The following is a 23811-nucleotide window of genomic DNA, read 5'->3' on the forward strand; positions in this document are numbered from 1 at the left end:
TACACTACCAAGATCATCTGAAAATTAATAACCTCTATTTAAGGATGAGAGTAAAACACCAGCCAAAAATAGCATGTCATACTGAATAAGGACCAGCCTGAATAATCTGGTATATGTTTGTATCTACTGAATGTGGCTGTGCAAAATTCCAGACTATGATGATCTTATGAAAATGTATTTCTTTGCTCACATAAATATACTGCTAAACAGCTATGGCATTATATCTAGATCCAACTTTCCAATTCTATGCACATATTGCTAAATGTCAAATGTATTCATATTCATTTATATTTGAATGCTGCTTTGAGTGAAAAACTATAAATCATCCATTCAGAAATAAAAATAAAATAGATATGCAGTATTATTTAGCAGCACAGATGAACCTTATTTATTTTACAGTTAAGCAGTGAAGTGAATAAGCATTTTCAAACAGAAGCTCTGACTCTGAAAACTTATAACAAAATGGCAAAACCCACAAGTTTCTCCAAACATCTGAGTTTCCTCATAATCTCAGTCATTATTATACCTTTATCATCTCAGTCAAAAATTATGACTTTCACAGGACACTATTACATTGAATATCTTCTTCATTGGAGCACATAATGCAACTCAATTACTCTTGAAATATTATAATCATATATAAAATTGTTTTTTGAAATGCCTCATAATTGGAGAAATTGTTTAAAAAGTTGGATGACCCTAATCAGATCTGTTTAGTTAATCTTACTGGTGCAATGATCTATCAACAGACAAAGCTGCATCAAATTCTTTTCCTTATCCTCATCAGCCAAAACTTCTGATTCTTCCATTAATATTAATCTCTTAATGTTGAAATATGCCAAGGCTCTGACTGGACTTCTTTCTTCTCTCTTTTCTCACACTTCAAAGACCTTGACAAATCTCATAGCTTTAATACCATCTATTTGCTAATAACTTCCAAATATGTATCTTCAGCTGAACCTATGAATTTTTACATGTAACTCCGTACCCAATAGCTCCACTGGGTGACTAATAGGCAAATCAACTTTACCTTTCCAAAGCTGAGAAACTTATCTTCCCCATTAAACCTGTTGTTTCCAAAGTCTCCTCATCTCAATTAATGCCAACTATTACCTTCCAGTTGCTCCGTCTAAAACCTCAGAATCATCCTTGCCTCTCCTTATTGGCTCACAATCCACAGCCTACCAAATAGCAAATAGCTCTTCCTATGAAATATACTCAGCTTCTGACCCTTTAACATCACTTCTGCTCTGGTCCAAGCTATTATGTCTCACTGGGAATATTTTAAGAGCTACTCTCCAGCTCTGGCTTTCCTCCACCCCATGCACATACCACATGTACATCATCTTGTGCTCTCTCCAAGCACAACAATCATCTTATAACTTAAATATGATTATGTTACTCCTTTGTTCAACTATTTTCCTCTCTCATTGAGATATATAAACCTTATAAAGCTCTATAGGGTCTAACCCCTGGTTTCTTCTCTGACTTCATTTCCCACAACTCTTTTACTTGCTCACTCCATTTCTGCAACACTGGCCTTCTTGCTTTTTCTGGAATGTACAAGCATACTTTCATTGTGCATGTACTGTCCCCTCTGCCTGAAAGGCTCTTCCCCCAGGTATACATATTACTCACACATTACCTCCTTGGTGAATATTTTACTGACACCTAATTCTAAATTGCACTGCTCCTCAACACTCTGTCTCCACACTTATCACTATACAACAATATATTACAAATTTTAATTATTTACTCTTTTTTTTTTTTTAACCTACTAGAACATAAGCTTCATGAGGACCTGGTTTCTTTCCCCAGTGCTGGGAACAGTGACATTCATATGGTAAATAATTAACTTTGCTGAAAAGTTTTTGTTGAATACCTCTACCTTAAATATCATCTTATAAATATGTAAAGTTGCACATCTCCAAATTTCTTCTTCACTTCTTATTCTGTAGCTCAGTGTAGAGAGCCACGATCTGCCCTGCTGCAAGTTAGAAATGTTAGTTATTAATAACTTGAAACATTGGCTGCCCTTCATTATTTAAGTGATGTGGCTTCTATCTTCTGCCTACCTCTTTCTCATATTAACTCTTCTCTGCAATTCCACTGCCACCTCTTCAATTCAGGTTCCCACTGGATCCATACTGAGCAAAGGATAAAGTACATATTTCTCAACCTGATAGATAAGGTCTCCTTTTTACCTGACTATAGTCCACCTTTAAGTCACATCCCCTCTTCCTCACTGTATCCTCCCTTCCACACACCAATCTGGTTTAATCAAGTTAGCATGCTTTTTGAGCTTCTAAAGCTTTTCATAATATCCATTCTACCTGAAATATTCCTTGTGCTTTACAATGAATAACTCCATAGCCATTTTATAAGGACCAATCTCAAATATTACCTCTATACTGTCATTAAAATGACAACAGCTAACAACTACTGAGTGCTTACTATGCTCCAAGCAATGTATTTGCATTATATAATTTAATCCTTAAACAAGCTTATTAGAAAGGTACACATAATGTCCTCAACCTATACATGATAAAATGAGGCTAAAAGAAGTTAGAAAACTTGTCCTGGGTCACAAAATTTAATAAACAGGTGATAAACAGGTGAGCAAGGATTTGATGTTTGATTTATCCAATTCCAAAGCTTAGACAACAAAACTCTATATGAACCGCCAAACTGACCTTCAAATGAATATTCCGAATGTCTTTACTGACTTAGGTAATCTTGAAACCATTAATTTTATGGCTGTGAGATAAGAACTACAAACCACAAACTCTGAGAAGGAGCCACTTTGCAACTAACCATGTAATGTATCAAGGACTCTCTGTCAGATATTATTTTAGTTTGTAGAAAAACACATACCTTTTGTGGGTATATCTGTGTGACAAGAAAAAGTAACTGTAATGTCATTATTGTTCATTTATAGCAAATGCAGGATTACAGGCAAGGTAAAAAGACCAGAACCCTTGTATTTGCATGCCACAAAACCCACACGAAGGTCACCTGATACAGTCAAATGTCCTCTGGAATGTTATATAACTGCAATCTTTCTATCCAATAACTATAACTCCTCTAACCTTTGCGTTTCTTACTAGAGCTTCATTTCACTGACCTTTTTATTATCAGTTGCTTTGCTGGGTTTGCACATAGCATCCCACCCAAAGGTGACTTTGATGGAGTCTCTGAAGGCTGCCCCAATGTCTCCATAGAAATGGCCCCAGGGTTGTCTCCAAAATGGCCCTGTCTGAGTTGCCATGGTAAACAACCAGGCAGATTGCTATATTCAGTTCTCTGCCAGGGTCGCCATGGTGACTGCAAAGGACGGCTCCTTAGAAGGACCTCACAAGGGCACGTTGCCATGGTGACCCTATCCTGCATATTTCTAAGCAACTTCCTTTCAGTCTTTCTGTGACCAATCAAGGCCGGTTCATTTTTAGAGTAACTCTGGTAGATTCCTCCCGAAGATACCATCATAAGACATAGGGATTTTAAAAGTGAGAAGGCCTATAAACACATTAATTATTTGAAAATATAAACAGTTCCATTCACAAATCATTAAATCAGTCTGCATAAATTTTAGGAAAAATTTGTTTTGATGATAAACAAAAAAATATCTGCAATGTCTCTGTTAAATGTGTCTGTTTTGAAACTTAATCAACTGAAAGTATCTTACAGAATATAATGCAGATACTTAAAGTTTCAAATTTTTCCAGTCTTACAATGTAGCAGCTACATGGGTATTAAACACTTTATAGTAGACATGACATACACACCCAAGTGAAATCATAAATATATACTGATGATTAAGTTATAATAAAATATCAAAAATATTTGTATACAGCAAAAGACAAAATATTTGCAAGCCCAGTGGAAAAATAAATGTGTGTGTGTTTTTTTTTAACTGAGTTGGGAAATCCCAGCCATATTTGGACCCAAGCTATTTTCTTCCTTGTGCTTTTGTGGTTGGAACAATCCCAACTAATCTTCCTTTCATTTTAAAACACGAATATAGGCCATTCTTAACATATGCTTGGTTTTTCAGCCATGCTATTATTCTCCTGAAACTTTTAAATACTCTACTGTTCCTAGTATTTCATCAAGAGCAAAATTTTGTCTAACCACTAACTTCAATATCCTTACTTAACACCTAAAAACAAATTCTAAAATTCAGAAGATGCAATTACAATTTCTATACACACGTACAGCCTTTCAGTCAATTCTAGTTGACTCTTAACTCTCTCTCTATATAGTTAAGAAATATAGGTATATATGTACATATATGTATTATATATATACATATATGTGTATATATATGTTTCTTAACTATATATATTGAGAGCGTTAGGAGTCTATTGTTTCTTATTAAATGGAAAAGGTTAATCTGGGGTTCTGTCTACATCATAAAGATGATTTTTCCTTTGAGCACTATTTCCTCTAGTTCTACATTTTCTGTTATTCTCTCTCACAGATTCCTTTCCCCTACTCTGTCCACAGCAGCCCACCACTCCCCACTCACATTCCACTGGAGAGAATAGAATTTCAGTTAATATACATAGTCAAGAAACGTGAGAATAATTCATAGTATAATAATTCTAAGTTGCATACAGACATGCAAGTTAGACTTCGCAGACACAAGGACCCTTTGTATTTGTACTCATCTTTTACTGGTTTTCACAATATTAATTAAATAATGAAATAATTGCACAGGCTGATTTTGTAGAGACTTCATGCTTCAAGCCTTCAATATGCTTGCACAAATCAGAGTAGTCACTATGGTTTCCACTCATTCCTTCGCTACATATTTATTGAGTGACTACGATGTGCCCGGCAGTGCACAAGGGTCTGCGAACACTCCAGTGAACACACGAAAAAAAAAATCGGCCCTTAGGGTGTTTCAGTTATGGAAAGGGAGAGAGAAAAATATATAAAGAAAACTAATTAGGAAGTCATATGTTAGGAAGTGATTAAAGTTAGGGAGACTATTAAAGCAGGGAGGGGGGATGCAGAGTCCTTGGCCAGGTCAGGGCTGAGGAGGCTGCAATAGTACAGATTTACAGGGACGTTTCAAGGACTCCCCAACTCACCTGATGTAAGTGCACTCAATATTGTATTCAATAACAACCTAAATCCTTAAATGTAAAGGAAAATTTAAAAAACATTTCATAATGCCAACAGTAGAAGTTCATTAGATTAAAAGTCCACTTTTCCCACTTCTATACCTGCTTTTTGACAGGCAGCACTGTCTGAGGCAGACAAGAGACGTCATCACCTCCAATCCTATTCTGCATTTCAAGACCTATATATAAACTTGGGCAAATTACTCTACCTTTCAAGTGTCTTCTCACTTTTAAAATGAGAATAATTATTCCAATCTGACAGTATTACTCTGAAAATGCAAAGATACTAAAATATAAATATAAAACTACCATGGGTAAAATAATCTATATGTAGAATTTGCTTTAGAATACTTCAGTAAAAATTTAAACATGAGGAGAGACAATAAAAAAAGTTGAGCAAAATGTTGAGAATTAATGAAGCCCAGTTATGAATATATGAGAGCTCATATTATTAGATCTCATTTTGTTTGAAAATTTCCATAATAAAATATCTTAAGGTAAAGATTAAACTTGCAAACACAAAAATATTCACTTTCACAAAGAGTTTAACAATATTCAGAAAAAAAGTATAGAGGAACATTAATGTATTTTATATAAAAATCTCAAAAAACTAGAAAAAAGTAGATTTATTTACTGAGTACTTACTAACCTGGAATAATGCTAGCATTGCCTTTCATACTTTCTTCCAATACATTATCTCCTTTTTAAAAAATTATACTTTCCTAATAGTATGAGATGAGACATAAGTCAGAAAGGCAGAAAATCATCATTGTTAATTAAGCTTGCAGACTCACATGGTATCCAATGTATAACAGATTTTAGGAAGAAATTTTACTATAATTTGCTGAATGCTTAGAAACAATCATGTAAGAAACAATTATGTAAGGACATTGCTAATACAAATTTTAGACAATGAATTCTATACGATTGTATCAAGAAACTTAAAAACTTACCAGATCAGTATCTGTCTTTTTATAGGTCAAAGCTTCAACTTTGGAATCCAGTTCTGCTTGTATTTGGTCTCTTCTTTTCATAACACCCTTTACATTAAAACACACAGAACAGTATGTACTTAGTTTTAATAATCTTTCCTATAGCAAAAATATGTATTTCAGAAAATAAATAGCATCTCTTCCTCAAGCCATCAGTCATTTGGGGATATAATACATTTTAAAAGTGGTTTTTTTTTTTTTAAATCTCTAAAGACTAAATTGAAAGCAAGTATTTAAGAGGGTTTTTTCCTATAAATGTTTCAATTAGTTTTCCTAATGCATATTTTACCCATTTAAGCAATGTATATATGCACTACATTTTATGGAATACTCTAGGCATGTACAATTCTTCAAAAATAGTAAAGAGCAAAACAAACAAAAAATAGTAGAAGCACTGGAAATATATACTACAGCATAAACTAGTTGCAGGTGGGATGTCACATGGACCATAATCTGGAAATATCTACACTCTGTGGCAACCTTCTTACCTGACTCCAAAGGGATAGATAATCAAACAGGAAATTATGCTGGGAAATCAGAAAACTGAATTATGCATTCATATCCTAAGCATTTTATTTTTGCTCAAAATATAAAATATTCATTAGTTAGCCAAGCTTTTGATGAGAAATCATAGCCTCCTCTTTGACTGAGAGGAGTTTTATCTTTTTTTTTGATTTCACGTTTCAGAGTTTTTAAACTTAAAGCACCCATGTGAAGAAATTTAAGTGCAGAATTCATCTACACTTTTCATTTTTGCTGAATTTTTACAATGTCTTTAAGTGATTCACATTTCTTCCAAGACATGTAACTTAGACTTGAGCCCAGGAGTTCCAGGCTGTAGTGAGCTATGATCATGCCTCTGCACTCCAGCCTGTGCAACAGAGCCTGTTAAACAGACGTTAAACAGGTTAAACATCCTGTTAAACAGACGTCTCTTTTTTTTTTTTTTTTTTGAGGCGGAGTCTCGCTCTGTCGCCCGGACTGGAGTGCAGTGGCCGGATCTCAGCTCACTGCAAGCTCCGTCTCCCAGGTTTACGCCATTCTCCTGCCTCAGCCTCCCGAGTAGCTGGGACTACAGGCGCCCGCCACCTCGCCCGGCTAGTTTTTGTATTTTTAGTAGAGACGGGGTTTCACCGTGTTAGCCAGGATGGTCTCGATCTCCTGACCTCGTGATCCGCCCGTCTCGGCCTCCCAAAGTGCTGGGATTACAGGCTTGAGCCACCGCGCCCGGCCTAAACAGACGTCTCTTTAAAAAAAAAAAAAAAAAAACAAAACACACACACACACACACAAAGGAAACTAACATTTTTCCTAGTTGCAAAGAAGTCCATAGAAAACTCAACTAATATCATAAATTCCTTTATATTTACCTCAATGTTTAATTGCCATTAATGTCAAGAAAGCCCTCCTTTCTTTGACCCAAATGACTCACTCTCTAACTCAGTCCTATTTATTTAAGGTCTGTTTCAAAAAAGATGAAGTACTGGTTTTCATATGCACAAATACATTTTAAGTAAAACGTTGCTTCAGAGGACAACTGGTGAAAATTACATGAAATTAATCATTTTTATGGGAGGATTATTTTTCATTATTTTAGCTCAAATTGAAGAGAATGTTCCAATATCAAACAGGACAAGAAATGCAATATAAGTACTATTTATTATACCCTAGGAGTCTAAAAATTAATTCAATCAAACAAGGACCTATAAAATAATTATATTATAATTTTCCCATACCCTTAACAACGTAATACTTCAATTACATAATTTCCATCTTGATATAAGAGAAAACACTAATTAATGGAGCAGAACATACAAATCAGATCTTCTTGAAGATTCACACAAGGGGGTGACCAACAATGAAGTGAAACCAAAGGATGTAGCCAAGGAAATGGATAGAGAGAGGCAAGAGAATCATCAACAGTGAAACATCGAAGGCCTTTGGGAAGCAAGAAGCTTTGTTTACAGGAGGACTCCAATAAAGTAAAGCACAGCCGAAGCCTGAAATGTCCGTGCAATATTTAATGACTCTGTCAAAGGAAACCTAAACATGATCGACAAGAGAGAGGCAGATCTCAGGCTGAAAGACGAAGTGAGCTTTTCAGACCAAAACAATGAAAAGTTTTTTAAAAAGAAAAAAATTGAAAGAAATTCCTAGAAATCAAGGGTACATGTCCAAATAAACCATGGTTCCAATTATAAAGAATAGAAAAAAAGAGCTATATCTGAATGCAAGCTGACTCCTTCCCTCATCACCACCCTAAAACACCGGAGACCTGAGGGTGCCAATTTGCTTGTGCAAAGTATTGTAGGCACAGAAAAACACTGGATGAAAAACATTAGCTTTGCAGATAGCATTGCTAAATTCCAAATATCTGGAAAGCTTAACTTGAACTGAGGAAGTAAAATGCAAAACTTTGATACAAGAGGAATAAAAGCCTTTTCAAGTAGTGAAAGAAAAACATTTTAACTTGAAAGATTTCTTTTAAAAGCAACCAGAAGGCAGAACATCAAGATCCGACTCAAGTACTTTCTACATAATGGTACTAAATATATTGCTAAATCAAATGTACCTAGAAGCAGGAGAGCAGTTCTTTCATGAAAAGAAATCCCCAAAGCACTAAAAAATTTTAAAGTAAAATTTCAAAAGGTTTGGAAAAACTAATATTCCCTACGTAAATTTTGATTGAGGATGCTTCCTGTCTATGTATAATCTGATAAATTGTTGGTGTTGCTATTGAGTATTGAGTATTCCTGCTTTTTAACAAAGGATTCTTTCCTTCATCTATTCAGGCACACAGCAAACAAATTATTTATTGAACATCTACATGCAAAACAACCTGCTAGGACAAAAAGATAGTAGTTTTAAAGAAAAGAAATATAGTCGCCTTTACAGAGCTTATAATCAGGTTAAGGGACGGAGGTAAAATTCTAATTACGTGTTCTTACCATTAACATTTCACTATAAAGCACGTACTCATGTACAACAGGAAGCAGGGCCTCTGAGAGTCCAGACATCCGCTTTTCAGTGGCCTTACAGCATCTGTCAATGCAGCTGGCAACATCCTTTAGAGTATCAACCAGATCCTCTTCTGACGCTGACCACAGAATATGAATTGGGCCATATTCTTTCATTTCATCAAAATATTCTTTAAAAAAAAAAGACTTAATAAGCTCTTCAATATACAAAAGTTTTCAAAGTACTTGTATCTTAGATAGTAAGAAAGGGCCTTATTTCTCTTACAGTGCATATATTCTTACACAAGAACATAAGAAAATGGATATCATTCTTCATTAAATCAACTGGCCACCAGTTTGCCCAGGTCAGTCTTTGAATGACTACTGTCCAAGTGTAATCAATAGCAACATTCCTTTTCATTGTCAAAAATGTCTTGACTTGAAAAATAAATTATATGACCATCCAATCTGCCTTACCATACAACTGTATTTGAGTGCCTCATAGGCAACATGCCCTGAAAAAAAAACGTATCATCTTCTTTCTCCCCTTCTTCTGACTATATATTCTACTTAGTGGTAACTACTATCCATAAATCTAAGCAAAAAATTGGGAGGTAATCCTAGAAACATACTTACACAGAGCCAGTCAATCACCAATTCCAAAATTTCTAGATCTTAAACTATCCATCTACCTACCTATGTACTTATCTTCACTTCCACCACCATCAGCACCTCTAATCTGTACTGCTCCAAGGGTCTCCTAACTATTCTCCATTTTTGTCACAGTAGAGAAACACTGACTCTTTGTAGTCAAATTAGAATTAGTTAAATTAAACCTTTATCATTAGTCCTCACTGTCTGCTTCTCCAGGTCCAATGTGAAATTCTCTGCCAAAGATTTTAACTCAAGTCAAATTGTTTGTTCATTCATGAATATCCCATGATTTCTCTTTACAAAAACATTTGCACCTGTCCCTCTGCCTTGTCCTCCATTTCTATCACCTGACAAACTACTTCTAATCCTTTAAATTTCAGTTCAAATAAATCTCTGATTCTGTTCCAAAGGATTCATAGATGCTTTGGCCCTCAATGAGCCCATCATACCTATCATAATTTTATACTTCTATTAAAGCATTATCCCACTGTATTATCGATGTCTTATAACTCAAATGCTCTTGGCCACATACTCCTTAAAACAGGGACTGAGTCTTATTATTTTGCTATCTCAAACCCTTATGTGTAATGAGTTCAATAAATATTTTCATATCAATGAAAGAATGCATACACGAGTAACCAAAGACCATTCAGTGTTTGATACGCTATATATTCAAAAACTTGGATTTCATTTTAAAATGTGAATATCTTTACAACGTAACATTTTTACTTTCACACTTAATTTTCAGTAATGTATAGCTTTTTGTGTAGAAAATGTATAAGCAGTGAGCATTTTTTGTTCACTATCTATATAAATACAATTAAATTATCTATATTCAACCATCTTACAATTCATTAGGATTTGCTGGTATCTGTCGTATTTCTCTAAACTATTAAAACTTTAAAAGTTTGTATTAAATAAAAAGTTTAAAAATATGAAATTTAAAAACAATGGAGATACTAGTTGTTACCTAATGAACATTTAATCACCTCTATAGTCCTCCCAAACTCCACCTTCCTGATCCTAGGCCTGTCTTTATGGTAAATAATGACCATACTGAACTACTTTCTAGAAAAGAAAATTTTCCACTTTCTTTTTTCAATTGAGTCAATTGAGAAATCTCAAATTTCTCAATGTATGTCAATGTCTGTCATTAAACCTGAACAATATTTATGTTTATACGCAAAGCTGCCCTAAAATTCTAAACTGCGCTTACATACCACTCAAATCACATCTGTATGTAAGCATTTAGTTAGCTGCACTGTAATTTGTCTACTAATATACATATTTCCCAACTAGACTGTGAGCTTAACAGGTACCATCTTAATTACTCTTTGATACTCATTGTTAGCTTATAAAGCTCTTAACTACCAATAGTTTCCAGAGATCTCTTTGAATTGCCATACCACCTAACTATGCAGCCAGAATCTATGTAATATAACTGGAATCACAGAACCTAGTTAAAATAATTCACCTCTTCAGGTTAAAAAAAAAAGACAAACAATAAATGTAAGGGCAAACCAAAGAGGTTTAAAACAAATTATTATACTATATTCAGTCACTACAGTAATCTCATCAAGTGTCAATGCATGAATAAAAAAGGTAGAAAAGGGGCAAAGTACATTCAGTTATAATTTTTTTCTGTATCTCTTTTTAAAACCAATCAATTCTTAATAAAGCACATTTTCTTACACCATTCCAAATCTTATGTTCATTTGTGTTTTTTCAATCATTGAACAAATTTTAATTGAGTGCTTATTATGATTAAACACTGTCCGAATACTAGAAATAAAATATTTCCCAGCTTATCCTGATGGGCAGTACAGTTAAGTAGAAGTCAATTAACAAATAAGCCATCAACTTAGGGACTTTTGTTTGTCTTTATGTAGTTCCTCATCTCTAATAACAAATTATATTAGGAAATTATTTGCTGACTCAGTTATCTGTTTTTTAATGTAGGTAAATGCAATTAGAAAATTAGTGAAAAATTCACGTGACTAGAATTAGAAAAAATTCATCATGAATTCTGACTTGTAAACTAAAAAAAAAAAAAAAGAAAACAGGAAAAGAGGCAGATTTTCCAATAGGTAAATCTCTCTGCCATACTTTGACAGTATAATATAGAATATCTGTTCCCTCCAGAAAAAAATAATTACCAGAAAATGTGAAAACCCTATTTCCTGAAACATCACTTCTTTGATTCTAAGCTCTGTGCCTTGTTGAATACAAACTTCATAAAACTACATCCACAGTCTTAAACTCAGGGCTTACTTTACCACTATTATCTATGAATGGGAAGTAGAGCAGCTAGTGATTGATAAAAGCGAAAATGGAGACTGGCCATAACTACCTTTGAAATCATTTAGGAATCACAAATGTCCACAACATGGCTGGAATAAGCCACACTTTGAAGCTGACATTCTAACTGAATGTTGCTATACTACACCAACAAATGTGAAGATTCATCAGAAACTGAACAATTTTGAAAACACATTTCAGTAATTCTACTTACCCCTTTCTTCCTTATAAATTCTCTGAGATATTTTATCTATCAAATTTATTTTCTGGCTAAACAGTTCAATAAAGTTATTCATTTCCATGAACTCCTCTGGGCGGTTTTTAACTCCTCTCATTGAGGATGCAACAGCTCTGACTGTTTGCCCCATCCTGCTTAGCAATCCAGGACCTTGCTTCTTGTGAGAAGAGAGTTCCTAGAAACAAAAACCAAAATATTTCTAGTGAAACACGTCTCAATATTCCGAGACTCAATACAAAAAAAAAACCTAATTAGGAGAATAAAATTAAGATAAAATGGTTTCATAGGCATCAATCTTTTTAATGTTAGCTTGAAGCAGATGAGCTTTATTAAGGTACAGTGTCCCCTCTAAGTGGCAGCCTCCTCGATAATATTCCCTTTCACAGTACTCATGTAAAACAGGTATACAGCTGTTCCTCAGACCATAAATCTTTAAAAGAACAGAGTTTAACAGACAGAATAGTGCTCAGTGAGATACTAGAGAAGACAAGGATAATATGACATACCATCTATATTTTATAACAGGAATTTAATAGAAAATGATTGAGATAAGATTTCTCAGGGCCTAAGTTATACTCTGAAAAATAAAATTGGAAAACTTCATTAATTCTTTAGATGTAATAGTAGCTAACATTTATTTAGAGCTTAATACATTCTGGGCACTATACTGACATTTTAATATATATAATTTACCATAAACCTATGAGGTAGGTTTTATTATTTTCCCCATTTTAGAGAAGAAAATAGAGGCACAGGAAAGTTAAGTAACTTGCTCAAGATCCCAGAGCAATTAAGGGATAGAGCAAGAACTGGAATCCTGGAAGTCTGATTCCAGAGGCTTCATTATTAAGCACCAACTTGCTCTGCCCACTTAAAGTCATTAGGATAGTTTGTAAATAGATACTACCTGACTATAGCACTTCAACCAAATGAAGTGGGTAAACTGTGACACCGCCTTCACTGGCTGGTTGTCTGCAGAGAAAATTTTTAATAAGAAATGTAACTAGTTATTTCATACTTAACCTAGGAGGAACAACTATAGACTTAAAAAACAGATAGAAGAAATCCTATAAAAGAATATATTACACACAAACATATCCCTTGAGAAGTATGGCATAAGATAAAAGAACAAATTAAAAGAAAAGAAAGGACAAGGGATTCTAATAATGGCTATGGCCCTTGTTGAAACACAAGCTTGGGATCAAATGAAATACTGCTGACTACCTAATCTACAGATAAAAATATTATATATTATTTACCCAAATATTAAATAACACATTGTCTATCTTCTTCCAGGTTTTCATTCCTGAATATCTTACAGAAAATAATACATACAAAGTAAACTTGTTTATTTCCAATTCAGTGTGATTTTTTTTGTGCCAATAATAACAGATGCCATCCTTGACCAGGCAACACATCCATCCAAGAGTGCTATAGCCTCATTTGATAGAGTAAACATTATCAGAGACAGCTCACGTCACAACTGGCAAGCTGTTACTGAAACTGTTGACTGTAGAGAATATTTCTAACAGCTTCTAAGTTCTGAAGTCAGGCCACATATTCATTTCACAAAAGTCACAAAGGGCTTCCATAGAGCAGGACTATCTGTCAAGATTGAAATGAACCACTTTTTAGCTTCCACCAATGGCAACAACTGAGAGATATAAAACTCAACATTTGTCAGTAACTGTTTAATATTGACTCTTTGTCCTATCTGGTATCTGTCTTGCAGAGTTATAGCTTTATAGAATAAAAGAAAAAACAAGTAGAATGGATAAGGTTTCTGTATTAGAAATTAGGCATTCCCCCACTTAGATAATTAAAGGAAAAGTAAGGAGATTATATTATCTGTCCATCCATCCATCCATCTAGCCATCCATCCATCCATCCATCTATCTCAATTCATCCATCTACCCATTTAATAAGGACTTTTATCCTAACTTAAAAAGCCTTGATCCATTATTACTCAAAATAAAGTAGACCCTTGAACAACACAGGTGTGACCTGAGCAGGTCCACACATGTGGACTTTTTTCAATAAATATATTGGAAAATTTTTTGGAGATTTGCGACAATTAAAAACAACTCACAAACCACATAGTCTAGAAATGTAGAAAAACCGGAGAGAAAGGTATGTCATGAATGCACAAAATATATGTAGATATTAGTCTATCATTTACTACCCTAAAATGTATATAAATCAATTATAAAAAGTTGACATTTATCAAAACGTATGCACATGTTTTGACTCACATGCCACCATTTGCAGTTAAGAGAAATGTAAACATAAAGATGCAGTATTAAATCAAAACTGATTAAAATTAACTACAGTACACACTGTACTACTGTACTATTTTTGTAGCCCTCCTGTTGCTATTTGTGGCTAGCTCAAGTGTTGCGAATATCCACTTAAAACGCCGTATGACGCTGATCATCTCCGTGTGAGTAGTTCATCTCTCCAGTAAATTGGGTATAGCAGTTAAAAGTGGTCTCTTGTGGTTCCCATGTATTTTTTATTGTGTTTAGGGCAATACTATAAACCTGAAATAATACCATGGGACCCATATGAAGTGCCACTAGTGATGCTGGAAATGTTCCCAAGAAGAAGAGAAAAGTCATGGCATTACAAAAAATGTTGAATTGCTTGCTAAGTACCATAGATTGAGGTCTGCCACTGTCATTGCCCTCCATTTCAGACTGACAGTTCATCTGGTAAACAGATAACATAAACTGATGGCATCAATAAATACAGTAGAATACTGTTAGTGTATTTTCTCTTCCTTAGGATTTTCTTAAATAACATTTTCTTTTCTCTAGGTTACTTTACTGCAAAAAATACAGTATATAATACACAAAAGATATAAATATGTGTTAACCAACTGTTTATGTTATAATTAAGGCTTCCAATCAACAGGAGGCTGCTAGTAAAGTTTCTGGGGAATTAAAAGTTACACATGGATTTTCAACTTCATAAGGGGTTGGCCTCCCTAAGTGCCATGTTGTTCAAGGGTCAACTATAGTGTCAATAAAAGAAATATATTTATAGCTGTTCAGTATTTGCTATTTATGCAAGAAGCACCCTGACATTAAAACATTAAAGAGAGACAGAGAGAGAAAGAGTGTGTGTGTGTATATATATATATATGGAGATACAAGATTTCTGTAATATTTATACGTAGATTTGACACAGGGTTATACCTGAAGGATAACTCTCCAGTGTTTCTGAAAAATTCCATCTCAATTCAAGTACACCACTGCGTGATGTGTAAAGGTAAACAAGAGGAAGAAGACAATCTACTATAGATACAGACACCCAAAGATTATATGAGTATAAATAAAAATCATTTACCCAAGCTTGTGCAGTGAGAAAAATTTTGAAGTCTTCATTAAATGTTAAAGTTGGATGATCAGCAATTCGGTTCAAAAATTTATGTAAAGCCTTCCTGCGTGTCTCAATGAAGTCATCATTAAAGCGTTCCACCATTCCTTTTACTATAAACTTTTCTGGCAATGGCTAAGGCAAAAAAAATAAAAAAGGTATTCGAGTATTATTTGCCATAGGTTTATAAGGAATTTTATGCTTTCCCTTTTTGGAAGACTAGTTGAACATCTGATCATGTCTTAAAAAAATAAATTTTAAAAAATTCACAATGTTAGAACCAAAAATGAGAAATCATAACACACTATGAAGAGTTTTTTTTTGAAAGTGTACATAGATTGAAACATTTAGAAATACATGTTATTCCTAAGATAAATGAATTACAGTGAATTTAAGGTCTGAAATTAGGTTTTAGGCATTCAAAAAGACTCACTAGAAAACTGGTAGCTATTCTATGAAAAAAATTTTTGTAAACTTACTGGAATAATCAGAGTGGGGTGTGCTTCTTCCAGTTTCCCCTTCAACCAAAGGAAATCTTGATACCGTCTCCTAACTTCAAATTCACTGGAGTCAAATTCCCCACGAGATGTCTGAAGAAAGTAGGAGAAAATAACAGCACATCCAATATAAGATAGAAGATATTTGCCTAATGTTATTTTAGACACTGTGAAATAAATGGGTCTCTAAGAAAAATTAACAAATCCTAATTATTCAGTGTTTGTCAGCCTGTAATTTTTTTTTTTTTTTTTTGTCATCTATTCATGTAGCAGATGAAACAAAGCAAACTTTCTGGTATTTCCAGAAAGAAAGCAAATATCATACTTAAATTTAAAATCCAAACTGAAAAATCTGTCTTACAACAACCATCTGCCTTCCACAAGATTTGAACTACTATTATCTTTGGCATGACTTTCTTGCTAACAAGCAAGTGTGTTCTGAATTTAGGTTTCAAATATATTTCTTTTCTCAAGATGATTAGAATTCAGAATTTGAGGAAAGTCCTATTTTTGCAATTTGGAAAATAACCTGAATGTAACTGAGAAAAACGTTTTCTTGGAATTTGCTCAAATGAATTGCTGTGCTAGGATTTGCTTTTGGTATATGAAAATTCTAACATTTTAGAGTGATTTTACCACTGTTTTGAAAGAAGTAATTAATAGACATTTGATGTGAAAAGAAAATCTTTCTGTCATTTCTCAAAGAATTTTATTTTGGGTTATATGCCTAAACTCCTAAAAATTAAGCAAATACATTAAAATATCTGTTCTCAACAAACCAAAAATCCATGCCAACACATATGACAAGAAGAACGTGGGTACAATATCAACCTCATTTCTATTGCCTGAGTCCCAAGTCAAAGATAAAAATATGGGTTATCTAAAGCATACACACCTCCCATAAGAAAACAGTCACTCACACCAATACCTTATTTAACTGAATTTTTGCATATTAAAAATTACATGCAGTAATATTTAGGTTGAGATTTTCCTGCAGAAGTAAACATGGAATAACACACTGCATATGTATTTCACACTCACCAGAAATATCAATCACCCACACAGATGTACACAATTGTAAAATTAAACAGTACAAGTCATAAGATGCAATCTTTATTGTCATAAAATAAGGTCCATGAAAGCTATACATTCCAAAGTTTATTCTCTTAAAACAAATGTTCAGAATATCATACAACGTATCTTGGTACAACATTCCCTTTATAATAGGAAAAAGTGGGAGCAAATGAAATGCAGAAATCTGAGAAACTAAGTGTTCACAAAACACTACAAAATCTTAACTATTACGCAACATGGTACATGAAATGGAAATGGTAAAAACAGGAAAACTAAATCAAGTACCAGCAGTTTAATAATAGAGGCTGGTTGGTGTGTGTATGTTCATATGCAAACAGACATGCATACACACATACATATGCAGTCAAAATATGGTTTAGAGTAACTCATTAAAAAATATGACTGAGCACTTCCCTGTACCAGGTACATACGTACAGGTCCACTACCAATTTCTAAGACTATACATTGTCATAACGAACAATGAAGTACTCAAAAAAAAAAAAAAAAAAAAAAAAAACCAGCAGTTAAAATAAGATTGAGCTGTATATGTCTTCAAGAATATCCAACATTTTAAGTAAACATGAAACAATCTAGTATAAATTCCAGCAAGAAGATATAAAATCAAGTCAAATAATTGGTTCAGTCTATCCTCATCACTCTATCATTGACTCAAAAGAATTCTCTAACGTAGTGCAATAGAAGAATAAAACAGAGGATAAGTGCAAGTAACGAAAAGAATGTATTTCTTCCTATTGCAAGATTTCATTCTTCTCTTGAAGGGTTATAAGAGATACAAATGTAGGAATATGATGAGGAAAACAGTCATTATCAGCAGAGTTTGGAATAAGACTAATTTCCCTATAGCAAGGATTAGAATCATTGTCCCCTCTAAAGAGAACAAATTTGGTCATTATAAGATGCCTCAGTGGCTCACGCCTGGAATCCCAGCATTTTGGGAGGCTGAGGCGGGCAGATCACGAGGTCAGGAGTTCAAGACCAGCCTGACCAACATGGTGACACCCTGTCTCTACTAAAAGTACAAAAATTAGCCAGGTGTGGTGGTGTGCACCTGTAATCCCATCTACTCAGGAGGCTGAGACAGGAGAATCGCTTGAACCCAGGAGGCAGAGGTTGCAGTGAACCGAGATCATGCCACTGTACTCTACCCTGGGTGACAGAGCGAGACTCTGTCTTGAAAAAAGAAAAGAAAAAGATGCACAAAAGCTTCCAAACTGTAGAAATAACTGGGTTTGATGACATATATCCAACTTAGAAATATCATGTATTGTATAAAGTGCATTTGGAGTACAAATAATGCTTCTAACATAGAATACAGTTTGCTATGGAAGCACATTGTAAATGCTGGCCAGTTTTTCATGTTTGACCATAAAAGCTTGGGTACTTGAAGTTTAGTACTAATGAACTCTTGTGATCTCTACCCCCAAATACATTTATTCCAAAAATACCAACCTTCGGTCAAGTGTGAACAGTTATTCTAAACCCAGAATTTAGAAAACTTTTTTTGAGGGAAAATGAAACCTAATAGTCAGTTCAGCCAATCAAGAATACAGCTTAACTCCTAACTGTACAATGACAGGCATTTATAGGTTTGTTTTCACAGAGGAAGTGGAAGGAAAGTACCTTGTTAAATCGTTTCATTCTTACTCTTATATGTACTGAGAGAACATACATCTCTAGATCTCCAAAAGAGAAAATACTTCTTTAGAACAGTCACTTAAAATATGCTAACCTAAACAATAAAGGATAATTTCCCATAAAAAGAACAGATGCCAGAAATGTGGTTTTCCTAATATAATCATTTACAGTGGGATCTTCTTCAGTATTCCTAAATAGGTGATTGTCAGTTTACACGTGTGAATATTCATTTACCCTTATAATCCTTAGTGTCCATGAATATAAATATCTATAAAACTAAGATTTTTCCCAGGAAGGCCATCTTTCAACCTCCAAATTAGATGGTGTATCCCACGCTCATAATATCCAATATTTTTCCTTCAAAATATTTGTAACTATAAAGAAATAACTTAGTATCTGATATGGTTTGGCTGTGTCCCCAACCAAATCTCATCTTGAATTGTAAGAATCCTCATGCATCAAGGGTGGGGCCGGGTGAAGATAACTGAATCAAAGGGGCAGTTCCCCCCATACTGTTCTCATGGTAGTGAATAAGTCTCATGATATCTGATGGTTTCATAAATGGGGGTTCCCCTGCACAAGCTCTCTCTTGCCTGCTGCCATGTAAGATGTGTCTTGCTTCCCCCTTGCTTTCTGCCATGATTGTGAGCCCCCAGTTCCAGCCATGTGGAACTGTGAGTCAATTAAATGTTCCTCCTTTATAAATTATCCAGTACTGGGTATGTCTTTATTAGCAACATGAGAACAAACTAACACAGTACAAAATTAATTATTTCATATCATCATACACAAACAGCCCTTCCTCAGAGTGAAAACACCAGGAAGGCAGAAAGTTCCTTTTGTCAGACCTATCCTGATCACTGATGTATTCTTAATATATAAGCACAATACTTGGGAGAAAAGGGGTACTCAATAAAATCTTTTGGAATAAATAAGTAAACGATAAGTGAGTAAGAAAAGACTATCTGATAACATGATATACCTGTACTATTTATATATTTATATCTGTAATATATATTTCTATATATAGAGATATAGTCTATATATTATGATATAGTAAAAGTAATGAGGAGTAGAACAAAGGAAGTTAGTTTATAATAGTTAAACTGAAAGTTTACCATATCCATAGCTAAATGCACAAAAATATAACAGAAAAAATGTATACTATGAAAGTAAACTGTTTGGATTTAAATCTCAGCTCAGCTAATTACTATGCTGTGTAACCTTTAACAAGCCACTAAGCCTCAGTGTCCTCATGCATGAAATGGGGGTAAATCATAGTATCTATGTTTGAGGATTACCGTGAGCCTAAATGAGTTAACATGTAGCAACTGGTTAGAATATTACCTGGCACAAAGCAATCACACAGTAAATGTTTGCTAGTTTATACACTTTAATATTATTATTACTACTACTATTACTACTTCTATAAGACCAGTCCATTTAAAGTATGTTGTAAATAGGAAAACTCAGAAGAACAGTATGAATTAAATTAAACTCATAAGGTGACTTTAGAAAGAGTGTCTTTCTGAGAGATGCAAATGATGGAAAAATAATTCAGTTTCACAAATTATTTGCTAGAATGGATAATGACAATAGATAATTGTAACAGTAGTAATAGGAGAAATTTGGCTCTATTCTAGCAGTATGTCTGTATGAACATTCAATTTTCATAAAGACCTTATGAAGTTAGTACTGTTGTCCTATTTACAAACAAGAAAACTAATATAGAGAGGTTAAATTGTTCAAGTCACATAGCAAGGAAGGTGAGAAATCAAGATTCAACTCCATGTTGTCTTGCTCTACCACATCTTGATATAGCTAAGATAATTCCTTCACTCATTCATTAACAAAATAGATAGTTTACTTATTATGTCCTAAGATTTGTGTTTGGAATTACGGATAACTTAAAATATAGTTATCTTCCTTGAGAAACTCACAAACTCACTGAGAATAAATACAAATAAGTATCTATTCCCATACAGGTAGATGGCAATTACAGGTAGATGGCAACTATTCCCATACAGGTAGATGGCAACTACTGAACACTTATCATGTGTTAGGCATTTTACTAAGTGGGGTTTCCATTGATTCCTTATTCTACTGCAACCCTACAGAAGTGAGTTCTATTATCTCATTTTTATCGATTTAAAAAAACAGCTTAGTTGGATTAAATATATGCTTTTGATGTTTTGCCATATTGACTCTAATGTTTTACATTTTTTTAAGAGTTCAATAGAATAGCATGAGAAAACAGAGGAAGAATAACTATTTCAGCCAGGGGACAGTAACAACTAGAGAAGCCTTCACAGGCATCTAACATTTTGAGTTGTATACTGAAAACTAAGCACGACTTCTTCTGTCTAAGAAGGGGACAGACATAGCAAACAGAAGGAAAACTATATGCAAAGTTATGAGAGCAAGCGATCCCCTAAATATTCAGAAAACAGAAGCAGCTCTACATGAGTGGAGAGCAAGTGTACTGAACGTGAGGTGTAAGAAGTAAGTCTTATCTGGCAAGTTGGCACCAGACTGAGAAGCCCCTTTATATGTCATACAAGAAAGTCTGCACTTTGTTCTGACTGAAATAAGAGGGCAAGAAGGGATTTTAAGAATTCAAGTGAAGAAATCAGCAAACATAACTAATAGCAGTGTGGCAGTTTCCTTGGAAGAAGTGATTATAGGAACATAGTTCAGAACTTTTTCAGCAAAAAAAAGAGACGTACTTTTACATATATGAAGTATAAAAGTCTAGGGTGAGGCTTCATAAATAAAATATCATAAAGAGAATTATTTTAAAATGCTATTAAATAAATGACTTAAAATACAGATTATATTAGGTGATTGCTTAATTGTGCCTGAGGTAAACTGTCTCTGCAGTGCTTTGCCCTATGATTAAAGAGATCTGTGTTCTAGATCTACTTTGCCCTTGAATTATTGCACACTTAACAGTATCTCATACATGAGACAAAGTGGCCACTTGCCCCACTTTGAAAAACAAATGGTACTATATTTTATAATGTTCCAAAGAAATCTGAATATATACTATTGCAAACTGTTTAACTATTTTCTTTTTTTATTAACAACTTGAGGCCCATCTTTTCCAAAGCTATTTCTTAATAATTTTTTTAAACTAAAAACCTAGATGTTCTTATTCTTTTTTTTTTTTTTTTTTTGAGACGGAGTCTCGCTCTGCCGCCCAGGCTGGAGTGCAGTGGCCGGGTCTCAGCTCACTGCAAGCTCCGCCTCCTGGGTTCACGCCATTCTCCTGCCTCAGCCTCCCAAGCAGCTGGGACTACAGGCGCCCGCCATGTCGCCCGGCTAGTTTTTTGTATTTTTTAGTAGAGACGGGGTTTCACCATGTTAGCCAGGATGGTCTCGATCTCCTGACCTCGTGATCCGCCCGTCTCGGCCTCCCAAAGTGCTGGGATTACAGGCTTGAGCCACCGCGCCCGGCCTAGATGTTCTTATTCTAAGAAGTATAGCTGCTATAAAATCAGTGACTTTCTCAGGTCAATTTGAATTTCACTGACTTGATACAGAACAAGTGAAGGGCAGATAAGCAGCAACGTGTTAGCCAAAAGGTTTGAAAAACTAAAAGTCAATTCAGCTAAGATCCTGGAATGTTGAGAATCACAATGAACAAGAGGTACTTACTTCCAAAGCTTCAAAAAAAGCAGCTATATTCAAGAAAATATTCATCCAACGTTTACCTTAGTAATAATCCTATAGGTAATGAAAGTTTCTATTGTAGTAACGTGACTTTCAGGTTCATCAACTGTGATAAAGAGATCCTTTAAATCTGGTTCATCCTCAAACTTGATTTGGTTTATCATTGATAAAGGGGACGTTGGCATCATAGGGCTGAAGGAGTTCATGTCCATCAATGAGGCATCCTAAGAAATAAAACATTCAAAAATTAATATCAATAGAAAAATTAAACTCTTCCATTTCTAGATGCTATCAATATTAATGAAGTATATCAAGAACAAAAAGGATTACTGGGCTTTTAGTTAAATGTGGCATATTGAACATGTATTTTTACCTGTTTCCTCTTAAAAATCCTATCCAAAAGATGACAGTAAAGAAACAAACAAACAAATGAAAAGTACAAAGCCTCAAGGATTGCTATGGTTTGAATGGTTCTGTTCCCTCCAAATGTCATGTTGAAACATTAATCCCCAATGCAACAGTATTAAGAGGTGGAACCTTTAAAGGTAATTAGGTCATAAGGGTAGAGCCCTCATGAATGGTACTAGCCACCTTATAAGAGGGCTGTAGGGAACAAGCTAGTGCCTTTCTTGCCCTTTCACCTTCTTCCATGTGAGGACACAACAAAAAGATATCATCTTGGAAGCTGAGAGCATCCCTCACCAGACGCCAAAAGTGCCAGCACTTTGATCTTGAACTTCCCAGCCTCCAGAATTGTGAGAAATCAATTTCTATTATTTATAAATTACCCAGTCTCAGATACTTTGTCATAGTAGCACTAACAGACTCAGGTGAGGATAAGAAGCAAAAACTACGTAAATGAAAGGTGCCAGCTACTTTTTGGAAACTGGAGAACTGATCATCAAGCGATAACTTAAATAGTAGAGCAGAGAAAACTGAAAAGTAATACTGAAGAGAAGAGTAAACTAGGAAGAAGCAAGGATATTTATGATGTAGAATGCCAGGAAGGTTCAAGAATTGGAAGCACCAAGAACCTGTGGACATAAAGGTTGTGGCAGAGCAAACACCAGATGATTGGTTATTAAGAAGAGCTAATAAAACAAAAAAGAGCTAGAACCTCAGATTCCCTCACCTACCCTAGGCAATCAGGTAACTTTCCCACCCCAATTTGGCAGAACACTGGAAATTTACTGTCTGAAAGGTCTGAACTCGAGGGCATCCAGTAGGATAGGGGGAGAGGTCCTATGAAAAGCCAGCTATCAAGTG

The 23811-nt window shown here is 34.5% G+C and overlaps 1 protein-coding gene across 1 annotated transcript in view; it reads right to left on the reverse strand.

Moving 5' to 3' along the window:
- The window catches only part of SNX7 (sorting nexin 7), a 110527-nt gene that overhangs the window by 58734 nt on the left and 27982 nt on the right, over window positions 1–23811 (reverse strand). The window contains exons 2-7 of the mRNA XM_033197013.1: window positions 22587–22769; window positions 16126–16236; window positions 15617–15781; window positions 12245–12443; window positions 9070–9269; window positions 6083–6169 (exon numbers count right to left, since the gene is read on the reverse strand). Coding sequence (XP_033052904.1) covers window positions 6083–6169; window positions 9070–9269; window positions 12245–12443; window positions 15617–15781; window positions 16126–16236; window positions 22587–22769 — 945 coding nt within the window. The remainder of the gene's footprint in view (window positions 1–6082; window positions 6170–9069; window positions 9270–12244; window positions 12444–15616; window positions 15782–16125; window positions 16237–22586; window positions 22770–23811) is intronic.

This window comes from Trachypithecus francoisi, unplaced genomic scaffold (assembly GCF_009764315.1).
Source record: "Trachypithecus francoisi isolate TF-2019V2 unplaced genomic scaffold, Tfra_2.0 Lachesis_group5, whole genome shotgun sequence".
Taxonomy (NCBI): Eukaryota; Metazoa; Chordata; class Mammalia; order Primates; family Cercopithecidae; genus Trachypithecus; species Trachypithecus francoisi.